A 14,632-nucleotide genomic window follows, 5' to 3' on the forward strand; every position below is an offset into this window, starting at 1 on the left:
CTAGTTCTTGATCTAGATAGAATCTTGTAAAAATTAATTTTCACCTCAATTTTTCTGCACCTACTTTCTGTAGATGGTTCTTTCAATCTACACATCTTTTAATAAAGATATCACACTCTGGTCCTGGCATATTAAAATATGCTTCTTTGAAATTGCCTGGTTTTTTATCCTTAAAGAAAGTTTCTTAAGTATGAAATCCAAAGACTTTGCAGTAATTATGGAGGGGCTTTCTGTCAGCACACCACTAACACTTTTACCTTCAAAACTCATGATATATACATGACTGAGCATAAAGTTTAAATAGAGGTTTCAGTCACTTTCACATGTCAGCACAAACTAAATGTGYGCATTTCCTGGCCATTCTGTTTTGTTTCCTCACATTGTTTTTCACGTGGATCTCCTTCTAACATGATCTCCAATTCTTCCTCCACTGGTACCTTTACGAATTCTGAGCTGTGCTATATGTATGCGCAGAATAATGTAACTACAAATATTTACAAGTCCATGTGATCCTTACTGATATTAAGGAGAGGCCTCCTGAAGCGTTAGTATTCTTAGTTGCTTCAATAATGGAAATAAAGGGGAGAAGGAGGAGACTTCTCAAAAATTAGAGCTAACAGGGCCTCCTCAGGATGACTGGCCTCTGTGAGCTAGCTGGATTACAGTTAGTTTGATAAGCAAAATCAGGATCAAGTTCTAATCACAATTAGTGCTGTCCAAGCACGGTAAGAAGTTGCCCTTTACAAAGAACACAGTGTTGAAATCATGATATATACAATGAGAATGAGAAGAGAAAGTGGCATGACATTAGCTTATGTATACTATCTTGTGATGGGGTTAAATATGTAACTCAGAATCATGACGAGGTTACTCACTAAACCATCCACCAAGAGCAATCATTGTATTAGAGATGAAATGTAAAATCTGATGGACAGTGACAATTTATAACATCACTGCAGTCAGTGAGTTTCAACTCACTACACAGCCCAGGAGCACTATGTTATTCTGATATGGCAATGGCTGCCAAAAAAAAATAAATATCACATTTACAGCACAATGTACAAGAAGAGTCCCCTAACAACTTATATTTCTAATTAGCAAATGGAAGAAAACATCAACTTTCAAACAAATTCTGAAACAATCACAACCCATTTAACACTGAAAATACTTTGGCGTTGCACTTTTAAATAGCTACACTGACATGTACAGGATAATATCATTGCTAATACTCACAAATTAATTCATAAAATTTATATCCTTACCTGATCATACAACTTTTCATCTACTAGGAGGTAAGTCTTTGCCCAGCGCTTGAGAAACCATACAATATCTTTGCCCATCTGAGGGCTCAGGAGGTGTGTGAGATTTGCCCTTATTGCTCTAGATTCTACTTCTGACACTCTTAAAATAGCAGATAACAACCTGAAGATTTAAAATACAATGAGGATGTGACAGCAGCTTTTGGAGAAGCAATGCAGCTACCAAAAMCACTTTCGTTTTTCACAAAATATGACAGAAGGATCAGGATAATACAAAACATGTCAACTCTAATCAAGTAAAAAGCACCTGAAATTATTGGTTTTGAAATGTCAGGAGAGAGAGAAAAATACAGGATAGACTGGCAAACATCCTCCATAAAGTAAGATTACCACAACAAAGAATCCTCACAAGCATTGTGACAAATGGTCTGCCTGGGAGTAGTATGAAAAGCTTTTTTGAAAACCTGCTTTTTCCCTCCTTGCACCATAACATTTAGTGGCCAATTGGGTTCTAATTGTACAGTGTTTGCAGTGTGACACATACCAAAAAAACAAATATGGAAATGAGGAGTTATTTTTCTCTATTTCATTACTGCAGGGAAATAGTCTGAAATAGTAAATTACCAGGTGATTTCATTAATAAGATCAGTCCATAAAACTGCATTAAAYACTAGCTTTTGTAGTCTGTCAAATTTAGTAGGAGTGTCACAATACACAGGAAATTTAGGAGCTGACAGTGGCCTATTTCTTGAAGACATTCAGAGTTATTGCCAGAAGGCCTCAAATCTCTCCTTATGTACATCTGGTTTTATTCCCACCACCACACAAAACACTGCATCAAGAATTTGCACCTGTTTGCTGRCCACTTCTTGAAGYGGCCRATAGTATAAATGAGCAATAGTCAARCTTCTAAACAAAAGGCACATACATCATTGCTAATGAAGACCCACTTTTTCTACCTTCTTCCCAGAAGACAACTTTTAAGTGTGCAACAACTAATCTTGGGTGAAGATCTTCCTCCATGCCAGCTAAGAATGGAATCAATCTYCTGAAGTGTGAGGATTCAAACTGAGGAGTCCTCTGTGAGCACCAGGCTTCTTGCAAAAAGAGAAGTGAAATCTCTCCTGCTTCTTTTGTTGGCTGACAGTGATGTGTGTGTGTAACTGACAACAATTCCTCATGCCCTGATAATCAATTTTGCTGCTACTTCCAAGCTTGGGCAGTAACTCTTGTTATAAGTAGAGAAGCTCACTCATGCTCTGGAAAGCATTTGCTTAAGTTGTACGTGTGCTGAATTAATTTTAAAGTATACATTATCTAAAGATTTTGATCTGCCAACTGTTTTTACTTAAGTAATTTAAAGGATTTTCTGTAACAAAAAGATCAAAGATGGGTTTTCAGTAGAAATATAAAAAACATTTCTGTTTATTTCCAAGACTTTGGCTCATGACCTGTGTTAAGACTATTAGGTCRATCTTCCTTTTCAGTGTCCAGTGTTTACATATTGCTCACTTTTCACATTCACAGAAGTCCACTCACATTCTCAGGTTTGTTTTTTTTTCCTCTGAAAAAGCATTTAACACACTTAATAGTACAAGGTGCATCCTTACCTAATTACAGAATCAGTTCTGTTGTACCCTGGGATGGAAGAGGCCTTTTCTCCTGGAGATCCCAGAATCTGAAGTGTGGTATTRATGTCAACCTCAGCTGAATGTTTAATGGAATATTCCATTACTTCTGGAGGTATTAGCGGAGTCTCTCCCTGAGTATCATTAGCCAAGAGGTAGCCTTATATTAAAAAAGAAAGAATGATCACAACTTTCTACCCTAGGTTAACTTATGGCTTTCCAATTAGAAAATCCATAGGCTTAGCTGCAGACATCACACCAGAATCAAATGTTTGTACAAACCCTGACTAACACTGCTTAAATACACACRAGTTGACTTGAGAATCCTTACAGCCATTCAGTAGAGAAAAAMCGAGAGTGACAAGAAACCAAGACTGGAAAAAGAAACCACCAATTGAAACATCAATAAAGAGACAGTTTTGCTTCATGTARAAGTGCTACAGTCAATTCATCTACTTGGGGGAGGGACAAATGTTTTTCTTCTTCTGCTATTTGGTAAAAAAGCATTGATTTTACAGCTTGCCCACTGAGTCCATCATTTGGAACTTCTGTTTTGCTAACATCTCAAATCTGTTAGAGCCTTTCAGACCTCAAGTACACATGCTATAACAGTTTTCCTTGCTTAGCAAGTGCAGATCAGGTGAAGCATGGGTTTTCACACAATACTCTGGTATCTAGATAATACTAATTCCAGCTTTAGTTGTAGTTTTCAATACATGATCTCATAACCATCTGTGAGCTACAACCTCCATCTCACAGTGTTAGAAAAATATTATAAACACACTCATGCTAACATCTGAGAGTAACTAAAACATCAGATCTTAAAAAAAATCCCACGAAGTATTTCCTATATTATACATTTCTCCTAGCAAAGTACAGACTTAGCTGTTATTATCTACATATTTGTAATCCTAAGTAAAATATTTCCCTCTAAAAATCAAACTCAAAAAGGTTCTAATTCAAGTTCCCTGAACATAAAAATGGCAGGGTATGGATCATCAGCACTATGAAATTCTGAGAACTTACTTGATTCTTCTCACCACTGAGTGGTGACACGTTACCCTGATCTCATGTTGGCTCCCTTATAAAGTCATGTGCACCCAGACAACATCACTGGTGCCATGAACAGACTCATTTCTTGAATAGGTTGACTGATAACACAATTCAAAAAATCTATAATAAAATTAGTTGCAGGAATTTCCAACGGCCATGGATGAAACTTTTAAAAGAGGTAATCTTTTAGAGATAATATTCCTGTTACTCAAGGCAGATGATAGTAAGATAAGGACTTTGTAAGTACTATAGGTAAGATGAAATCATCATAAAGGATCAAATATATAGTCAATTGAGAGTAGTTGATTYACAGGGATATTTTTCCCCTGAGGTGTCTCAGCTGCAATGAGACTACCAAAATAAATACTATTTAAAGCTGTTCACTAACCTGTGACTAAAATAAGCCAATGAATATCCTCATACAGGTCATCAAGCACTTTATTGTCAATTGAGCCTGATGCTGGTGAGGCAAGTAACTGCTGCTGATGTCTTTGCAACTGTCCATGGAGCCTTGTCACTCGGTCTTCTAACAAACTGTGGATAAATAAGAAAAAAATAGCTTCACAGTTTTAAATGGTTTTGGCAAAGTCAGTCTTTTCCTACGTGACAGCTCTATTAATTTGCATTCATGACTTTTTCTTTCTTTTGTACTTACCTTGTGAGAAGAGGTATGCAGTGTTCTGCAGCAATCCTCCCCAGCATGCCTACGCTGGCCAACTGGTCACAGAACTGGTCTCTGTCATCTTCCTGCAGCTCACTTATTTCTTCTTCTTCCCGACAGGCCACACCATTGGCAGTCTTTGGTTATTTCAACAAAATAAAAGGCAACCAGTAAGAGTCACATTTGTTAAATTTATCACCACAATTTTCTGCATTATTTTGGTTCTTTCTTTCAAGGTAATTTGCATATATGAACAAGACTTGTACTAAATTAGACACAGAAGAGTTAAACAGAGTCAAAATGGGTTCATATTGCTTTACAATCTAGAAAACAGCAGACTAATAATCATGATTATGTCGGGTTTATTTCTTGCTGATGCAAGAGTTGCACTGTTCAATTTATCAAAGCTTATCTTGGTTGCATTTTAAAAGTATTTRAATTATAATCAGATTTTATTCCTTGAAGAGATGAACCATGATATTTAGAAACTAAGTATGAATATTAGAAGTGTTTCTTATCTCTTTAATAATCATAAAATTAATGCAAGTAACAAAGTAAAATACAGAATCCAGACAAAGCTATCAGTCTGCTTTGTTTCTACAGAGGGCTCAGAAAACTGAATCCACACAACTCCTCATGCAAAGTGCTTTTAACCCATCATTTCTTTATGTAACCCAGCAAATCATTCTCTTTTGGCAACTTCAAAGCTGCAGCTGTTTACTGAAGGGTGAGCCCTTGCTCTCAAAGCAGAGACAGAAAGTTCCTGTTACTGCTTTGATATTGAACAAGCAGCATTCTAAAATGCCAGCTGTGGCTTTTAAAGGTTACCCATGGGATAAATGACTTATCTCACAGAATGACATGAATTAACCTGTGTATACAAGTTATGTCAAGACCGCCTGACATGAATTCAAAGTTCTCTTGTGAAATATTTCTCTCAATTTTGGCACTGTTATTACCATCTGTTACTTACTGAGATAGCAGAATTATGTTTTACATAGTGCTTTTCAGAATGAGGCATCTCTGAGATCTTTGCACAGCATCAAATGAAAGAGAGATTTTATACAGTTATTGAATTGAATCTATGCAACAACTAATTCATCCAACATCTGCATCCAACTTTCTGTACAAGAATCTATTTTAGTAAGATCCAGATTCCTGGCAAATACACTTATCACCTTCCTTTCTCAATGGCTCAAGAGATACTTGATATACTTTCAAGTTTTCTTCAGACAATCAACTGTTCAAAAACTCAATTAGGAATTTATTTTATCCAAAAAGACCACATGATATTCCAAATTTCTTGTACTTTGGGCACASTCAGTCCACATTTTTTCAGACATTTATGTATGTCAATTATATTTCGAAGATAGCGTATGGGAGGCAACACTCATAAAAAAGGCCCCAAATTTCACTGAGGATTTTAACTAGAACTCTAATCCAGAAGGAAGGTCAAAAGTTTAGTCACTGTATCTGCAGAAAGAACAAGATACACATTGATTTGAGTTACACGTTTATTTTTGTTCTTTTTTAAAAAATGATTTCCAGCTTTGCATTCCTTTAGTTCCTCTCCAGGATGACAGAAACAGACTGGGAAATGACAACTGAGTAACAAGTTCAGGAATTTTTTTTATTTCCAAAGTCACAAATGGCAGTTCTATACTAGCTGCTTTGAGCTACATAATACATACACACCAAAAGACATGGGCTAGTTACTATACGTTATCATCAAAAACTATTACAATGAAGGCTTACCAAATTCCTTGTGCCATCAGGAGCGGCTAGATGGCACTGAATGTAGGAATTAAAGACTTGAACAGCATGTTGGGTAAAGAAACCTTTATGGAAATGTTTGTCATCTTGGACCAAAGTAAGCCAAGATTCCAGCAACTTATCATATGCCTCCATATACACCATGTCATCTTTGTCAAGCTGTAAAAGATGAAAAAAAAAAAAMCCTTATTCCTAAACTAAACCAGAGGAACATACTTCCATTCGTCATTATTATACAGATGTTCTTTTACTGTTGAAACAAACAAGCAAAAAAAAAAACCAGCCACAAAACCAACCCATCTAAGGACAGCCAAGAAAATACTGGAATGAACTGAAGTGATGCATTGAAAAGGTCACTGCAGCTTTCATGCCTACTAGGCTTTAAAAACCTGTCAACGTGTTTAGCTATTTCTCTTCAACTGGTGTTGCAWATATATTTATAGGTATCCCACTATTTCTGAAATAAAGAGAGAAAAGACAAGAGGAAATTCCTGAAAGACTGCTAGTGTTCAAGAAACTTTATTACAGATAGTGAGTTTTGATGAAGAATCACAACTTCTCATTCTATGAACAAACCAAAATCCAATGAATTTGTACAGAATAAGCCTGCAGTTCTAAYTACTTGGTGCATTTCAACTAATGCTTCTTGTTTTTAACTATTCATGTGTTTCTATGTAATACATAAATTGCAAAAGGAAATAACTTATCTGAAAAAGTCCTGAGTTGTAGGCAAACTGAAGAACCCAATCAGCAAAGAGGCCGTTTATTTTTAAAAGTATTTTTAATGTAGCTATCAACTTTTTGTTTTGATGCAAAAATTGAACATTTGTAGATACATCCAACTTCAAATAACTTCAGTGTGACTGTGCAGTTAAATAGCCTGCTAAGATGTTAAAATTCTTAGAGGAAGTTTTACAGGATGGCTCACAGAAGTTCCTCTGAGATAGGAGAGCTTAGTAAAATGGTTCAATGCTTAAATAAAGAGATATTAAAGCCTTTATCATGCTCCAGACACAAGAATTCCTGACTTTCAGTGAAGTTACAAACACAGTTGGATGAACAGGCAAGGAAAAGAAAACACTGGCTGGATGACTAATTAAGAGGAAAAACTGATATCACACTGGAAGCATTTCAAGATAGTTTCACAGCACCCTTTTGTAACTGCAAAGTTGTCTTATTTTCAGAAGTCAAAATACAGGATGTACTGAAGTAATTGTGAAAAMRAAACCTAAAGGTAACAAGGAGAGAGGAAAAATTGTATTCAACACTAACATAAATCATAAATTTAAGAAGGACACCACATTTTTAAAATTGGCTAAAGGAGACATAAATTTATAGACAGTCATTCAATGTGGAAGTAGTTTGACATGTACGTAATRTATTTACATCTATAACTTCCATAAATTATTTTTAACAGTTTTTAATAATTGAGAGCATAAACAAATAAACAGACATGTTTTTATGAACAACAAAATACCTTCAAATATATCCAATTCATTTATTTGAAAAGRTAATGAAGAAGTTAATGCCATAAAGGAAAATTATTTTAACACTTGGAGATATTCTCATAAGCAATCTAGGACTAATAAGTGCCTCCATAAAATAAATGCTCTGAACAGTAGAAAGTTTTTATCCATTCTGAATCAATCTGGTCCCAAAGAAACCTTATTTCAGMTTAGCTAGAGCTGGGCTACCAAAGATGTCATACAGACAAAGCGCTGTGCTGTAGACTGGGAGCTGAACCAATCTGACRGATCAGAACCCAGATCTTCAGGAGAGGCAAGGTAAACCAGGTAAATTTAAAGTAAATATGCTTAATTCCTCTAATACAGGGGGGGGAAAAAATTCTTCCTTCCTAGTTTGCTGACCCTTTGAAGAAAGCACACCTCAAAAGTTTGTCGAACAGCAACAAGCTGCTAAGAGTTGGAAGCACAGCAGAGGGAATCAAATTCAGAATGATCTCTGCCTTCACATAATTTAAAAAACATCGTGAAACAGGAATGGTGCATTAAGATTAGTTTTGAGAGGAAGATGCTTTTGATATAATTTCTATTTAACTTCTCATCCCATATCCTGCTCCTACTCTTCACTAATTCAGGTGAATTTGATTTCTACTTCTGCATAAGCGTTAAGTGTTGAGCAAGGCAGAGCAYAGCTGTGGACGAACACCTCCTCTCGCACCCAGTGCCATTAAAGGAAGAGATTACCAGTCCACCTTGCCCCATAAACTAATTCTCAACCTTGCTGAAGCTTATTACCCTCTCTCTACCAGTGTAGCTGCTCAGGCAAATGTTTCAACTTCCTTCAGCCAATCTTCCCAACTCAAACCAGCAGGCTAATGTGGAACAGCATTCAAACATGATGTTTGGATTGTGGGGTTTTCCGCATGGCAGAAAATCAGTATTAGATTCTTTGAARTGGTTTGCATATTTTGATTCAGAACCTCCATATTTTGATAGTTTTCACAGCAGGTCTTCAGCTAAGTAGATTTCATGTGCCTTGACAGGGTTTCTGTCATGTTCTCATGGTATGTTCTGCTGGCAGATGAAGTGGAAGAAATATGGGTACAACAGCTTTACCAACCAGCAAAGCTTAAGGAGTATGCCTGCCTGCATTCCATATGTCTGAAAAGCTCCAGGAATCAAGAGGATTCTACTGAGCCAAACACACACAGTATTTTATCTATCAGAAAGCTCTTAATTACAGACAGCACATGAGCTCACAGAAAATATTAGTGCATGCATTCTAAAAGAAGCTTGGGAACACATTAGCTATGGCTGGGACATTCCTAAGMCAAAAGATTGTTTTTAGGGGTGCAAAGCAGTATTTCTACAGGCACAACACATGGTATCATTGCACCAGATAGTGATACAAGCTAGTGCAAGATCTTGCTGAGAGATTTAGTGTTTTAAATGGCATTATGTTGTGTACTGTTTTCATTAAACATGATTGCATATTCTAGTTCTCAAGTAACAAGACACTAACTGAGGAAAGAACATCCCTTTAGTCCCTTGAATTTAAATGACAGCTGCCTCTGATTTTGCTGAATTTTATAAAGGCTTCAGGAGCATTTCTAAATGKATTGGTGAGCACCAGAACATATATYCAATATTCAACTAGAAAATCACAAAAGCATGCAAATTTTGACCAACAAGGTTTGGAAACTAGTTGTATTTTGGATTCTAAATTTAAACACCGATTTTTTGAATAAGAGATGAAAAAATTGAAAAGTTTAAGTGAGCACTAGGCCAGATATAATACATTTTAACCTTGAAGTGAAGAGATGGCCTAATGTTCTGCAATGAATGCTAATTAATACACCTGTGTTCTCTAATAAAGAAACACAGAAGTATTTCCTAACAAAGTTGAAAGACATAATTATTTTCGAACTCAGGTAATTAACCTCTGTCACTACACCAAACAGGCAAAAAAAAAATCATACTTTCTCATGATAATGGGGAAACATAAGTTAGTATCTTCAGTCTCATTTTAAATCTATAGCTACTGCACATAAATAGCTGAAGTGCAAGATTATTCGCCTTAACTCTTRCAGGGTTTTTTCCTTAAACTATATCTCTTTAGTAGTTTTTATTTTTAATGCAATTTTTAGAAGCAGAATACCTGGGCTACCCCAACTGCTCATTAATGTTACAACCAAAATTTGAAAGAAGCCACCAGAAAAAAATGCTCTTAATTCCTGTGCTACATTTGTACGCACAATTACCATTTGAACTGTCAGCAATGAAGGGATGAGCTGAACAGCTTAGAAGTATGGTGTTAACAACAGATCTTAATGGCTACATTCTCTTAAAACAGAAACTCCTGACTCAGAACTCTAGGCAGCAGTTAAATTTCAGTCTGTCCATATGTTCATGTAGTCATCTTAAACTTTCAGGACTGTAACCTACTCATCATCTACAACARTTTTCAGAGAAGCCCTACAACAGCAAGTCAGCAATACTTAAAACTGTAATATTTTAAGTGAATCCATTCCCTTAAAACATTAAGTCATGCTGTAAATCAAAATAAAGCCTGAAAGATGCACCCAGTCTGTAATTATGCTCATTAAGCTGAGTGAAATAAAAAGAAAACCCTCCTATATGCAATTTCAGAAATATCTAGGACAAAACCACTGAATCCACAACCATTACTAACAAAACAGCCAAATTCTCATGTCACTTATGCTTGTCACAAATAAAGAGAAATGAAAAAGGCCACCCACTCTTTTGAGAGCAGCTACTTACCACTTCTTCCAAGGCAGCACTTCTTCCAAATGAACAGGTGAGRTGTGCGAGGCAGTTAACAAATGAAGAGAAAAGTTCATTTGGAATGGCCGTTAAAATATTACGAGGAAATACAGTTATCAGGTTGCTGATAATACTGGAAATTCCCACTGCTTCAGAGTCTTCTATTTCAATTCTATAGATAGAAATAGCAGGTTTTTGCCATTAAGAAATTTTCTAATAAGGAATTGATTTTGTTGATACATTTTCAATCAATACTTCATAATATTTTAATAAATATTTCAATATTCATAATATTTCAATAAATACTTTGTAATAAGCACYACCTACTTTAAACTGCTCTTTCTCAATTTAAGTAATTCAACAGTAAGCACAAATTATATCCAGAAATAAGCAAGTCACACCACTTCTCCACACAGATATGCCACAGTCCAAACTAAAGATTAAAAGATGCCTTCTAAATTTAGAGAKCAGGCATACATACCCATTGATAGTATTCAGTAATCCCTCAATGAAGTGTGCCAGGTAATCAACTTGTGAACCTTCATCAGGAAAGACTGGCCCGTGCAAAGACGCCAGCTGTGCCAGGCACTGCAATGAATCTTGGGCCATATCTGTATCTTCTCTGATTTTTCGATGTACCTTTCAGGAAGTGAGGTAGTTAATAATACATGAAAACAGGGTGTTCTTATAACAGTCACATGGCTCTCAATCCAAAAGAGCACACACCAAAAAAAGCTTACTATAACTTCCATTCAGTCTGAAATACAGGGGTTTCTGCAACTCCCTAAACCATGGCAAACATTAAAATCATGACTCAGCTCACACAATCTCAAACCATGAATTAACTCACTGAAACTAACATTTAGTTAAGGCTCACCTACATGTTGAGAATTGAACTATTGAATGTTATGTCTTAAAGAGAGAAACAGATGCCAGYCAGTCAGACATGCTGCTCCTTCTAAAAACAGCAATAATGACAGTCATCTCTATTATGCTAACTATGCCTAGGCTACAGTCTTGCTAAAGTTAGTCAACAAGTTCAATCAAGATCATATAGATGCTTCTTTAGCAGAGGTAAACACTGAAGACATATACAAAAATGAATGCATCACTTCCTTGGCAACACCCTTATATTACATGAGGCCACCAGCAATCTTCCTGCATTGTGCAAACTGTTACGTCATTATTTGTCACTGAGACTTTCTAGATTTGAATCTTAGTATTCCAGTAAATATATTCTCACATACTTATTTTAATCAGTCAAGTATGGATTTAAAGAATCTTTTTAAACTCATGCCTCCCATTTTTTCACAGAAGACTTATTGAAWAAATAAACATAGTAGCTTTTTCACCCAAAGTGCAATTTAGTTAAATTATTTCAGTAACAGTATAACTAGAAGCACAGTTAAAACAATAACCATTTCTCTGTGGTGTTATAGTTGCAAGCTCACCCAACTCATAACTAGTTGGATTAGCTGCACAGTTAATCCCTGAAAGATCAAACTAGCAAGAGAAACAAATAGAAACAAGTATTTTCTGCAACAGAAATATCCCTCCTAATATATGTCCCACATGAGGCTGAGATTAGAAATGAAGGCTCTTGCTCTAACACAGTTCTGCCAACTTTTGCAAGGTTATTAAAATTTCTCAGATCAAATAAATGAATAAAAATGACTGCCATTTACTTATATTACTTCAAACAGCAAACTATTACTGCAAGCCTCAACCACTGCAAATCAGGAATCTAAAACCAGAACTGACAGCATACTGCCCTGGCTAGGATTCATTCAAAAAATAATAGAATACAGGCAAGCTTTGGTTGCTATTAAGTAAAATGCAAATGTATTAAAACAAATCTGCATATTATTAAAAATACTTTTCTTATCACAAGTAAGTAATTGTAAACCAAACAAGGAAACAAGTATCCAACTTTGACAATTTCATACTATTAAACAAAGAAGGGTTAACATRCAAGCCAAAAAGTTATTTGTATGTGGAGGTTCACAGCTGAAGTAGCAACTGTCTGGATAGTCTAGACAGCTGTTCAGACTGTGTGTAGCTGCTGAGAGCTCTGCCAGTGATTTTTTTCACCTTCTCAAAACTGCTGGATAAACTTCCAGAAAAAAAAAATTATCAAAAGATCTTATTAAGTAAGGACATATATCCAAACACATACTGTCATGTAGCACTGGAAAGTTACATTTACACTGTTTAAYAACAACCTTGTCCAAGTTTTGAGTGCATTATTTATCTGCTTTGCAAAAATGAAAAAAAGCCTSAGAATGCTGAAWTCTTAGGTCCCAAGAGATGAAACCTAATACAAATTGCATAGCAAATGAATTTACAAGCCAATATATGTTGCTGCTGCAGTRACTCCTAGCTGAGCAATGCGTACAAACTTCTCCCAACAGTTGTAAAAAGAGAACAACATGAATTTTATCTGTTTCTAATACTCTGGGGTTAAGTTACAGAAATTCAGTATTACATACCCTTCCCCAACACTACCTCTTCCTCATCCTTCCTAACTTACTCTATTTTAACTTGTGTGAATTTCCTTTGTGCTGAGGAGGGATACAGAATTCTGTATGCTGAAATTGGCTAGGAAACTACAAAGACATTGCTTATTTTCAGCTGCAAATGCTTTACTGTCTGTAAACACATATTTGATCTTTTCTGAGAGCCGTTACACCTTATCCAAAAGATTCACTCTACTACTGCGCATTGTGCTTGCTTTTGTCTGACGAGCACAGGTCCAGAAGTATTAAATGTATRAAAGTTTAAATAACTATACACCTTTTTTCTGTTGCTAGTGGTTATCAATTTAAAACAACTAATAGGCAAAATATATATTCAGTAACCTAGGAAAAAGACAGTATTTCTGTCTGCTTTGATAAGCAAGCTGAAGTGAACAGAATCAGTCCTACCTGATGAAAAAGGAAGAGTCCGACAATACAGTTTTAGAACAGGAAGGAGCTGCTTTCCCTGTGGTCTGGACTATGAAAGTTGAAGAAAGAAACTTACTGTAAAGAAAAGCTCCATAACTCTGCTGTCCAGGAGGGTCTCACGCCAGGATTCTGTTGGCTTTAGCATCACATTTTGTGAGGATTCAAACATAGCTATATAATGTCTGCCCAGTTATCTGGTGTCAAGGTCAACAATAACATTCCTACTTGGCTTTAAAAAAATCCTAGATACAACAGGATCCATTCAGAAAGAATGTAATGGAAACAAACTTTAAGCCTCTTCACATACACAGCATAATTCATGCATGAGGCCAAGGAATAAAAGGTATTAAGTATTGAAAAAAAGAATGCTCCAGGAATGTTAGATAACAGTTTGATCATAATTATGAGACATACCATAGCGATACGATCACTTTGATAACCAGGGTGTCTAATGTGACACAGCGAGAAGGGAAAAAAGCAACCGCAATTAACAGGTGTTAAAATTTATGCAAAATAGGAAATAATTTTCTAAAAAATTTTCCTGGCAGCTTTTAAAAAGGCCTTACCATGGYTAAAGATAGTTCAGTGAAATCTATATTCTATTTTTCTAAATAGCCAGRTATGTGTTACAGAATGCAGATATGTTAGCCCTGCATTAATCTACATTTTCTAATCACACTGAGAAGAACAAAAGCGCAACTCAGCACAAAGCATTGCCATATTAAACATGTTTGCAAGGTACGCACATGAAAAATGTGCACACTGTAAAGGCACAGTTTTGCTGCACTCATTTCAGCTCTCACCATGTATTTTGGCATAACTTAATTTACAAAAGTCTGCAAATCTTCTAGTACAGAAAAAAAGAGACATGAGCAAAAACATTTAAACAAACAGGTTCAATTCTTTGTCAGTCTGATCACAAAAGAGTTTTTATAAAAAATTTTTGTAAGTACTTCCCTTAGTGACACCCCCCACTCCAAGTAATAGTAAAACTACTTTAACTTAGCAACTTATGTTTTATTTGTCTTTCTTAAACCCTAGATTATCCTCTTTGATCCCTTTCTAA

General features: G+C 35.7%; 1 protein-coding gene across 2 annotated transcripts in view; it reads right to left on the reverse strand.

The window, feature by feature from the left end:
• XPO4 (exportin 4) overlaps positions 1 to 14,632 on the reverse strand; it is a 75,368-nt gene that overhangs the window by 14,629 nt on the left and 46,107 nt on the right. Inside the window, exons 7-14 of one of the 2 annotated variants that reach the window (XM_057368513.1) lie at positions 13,643 to 13,755; positions 11,103 to 11,260; positions 10,619 to 10,793; positions 6,357 to 6,533; positions 4,596 to 4,738; positions 4,329 to 4,474; positions 2,870 to 3,047; positions 1,263 to 1,422 (exon numbers count right to left, since the gene is read on the reverse strand). In XM_057368513.1, the coding sequence (XP_057224496.1) occupies positions 1,263 to 1,422; positions 2,870 to 3,047; positions 4,329 to 4,474; positions 4,596 to 4,738; positions 6,357 to 6,533; positions 10,619 to 10,793; positions 11,103 to 11,260; positions 13,643 to 13,755 (1,250 nt within the window). The remainder of the gene's footprint in view (positions 1 to 1,262; positions 1,423 to 2,869; positions 3,048 to 4,328; positions 4,475 to 4,595; positions 4,739 to 6,356; positions 6,534 to 10,618; positions 10,794 to 11,102; positions 11,261 to 13,642; positions 13,756 to 14,632) is intronic. The other variant, XM_057368514.1, reaches the window with a different exon arrangement.

The sequence above is a fragment of the Malurus melanocephalus genome, unplaced genomic scaffold (assembly GCF_030028575.1).
Source record: "Malurus melanocephalus ecotype Western Australia unplaced genomic scaffold, MMel_1.1 scaffold_93, whole genome shotgun sequence".
In the NCBI taxonomy this organism is placed as follows: domain Eukaryota; kingdom Metazoa; phylum Chordata; class Aves; order Passeriformes; family Maluridae; genus Malurus; species Malurus melanocephalus.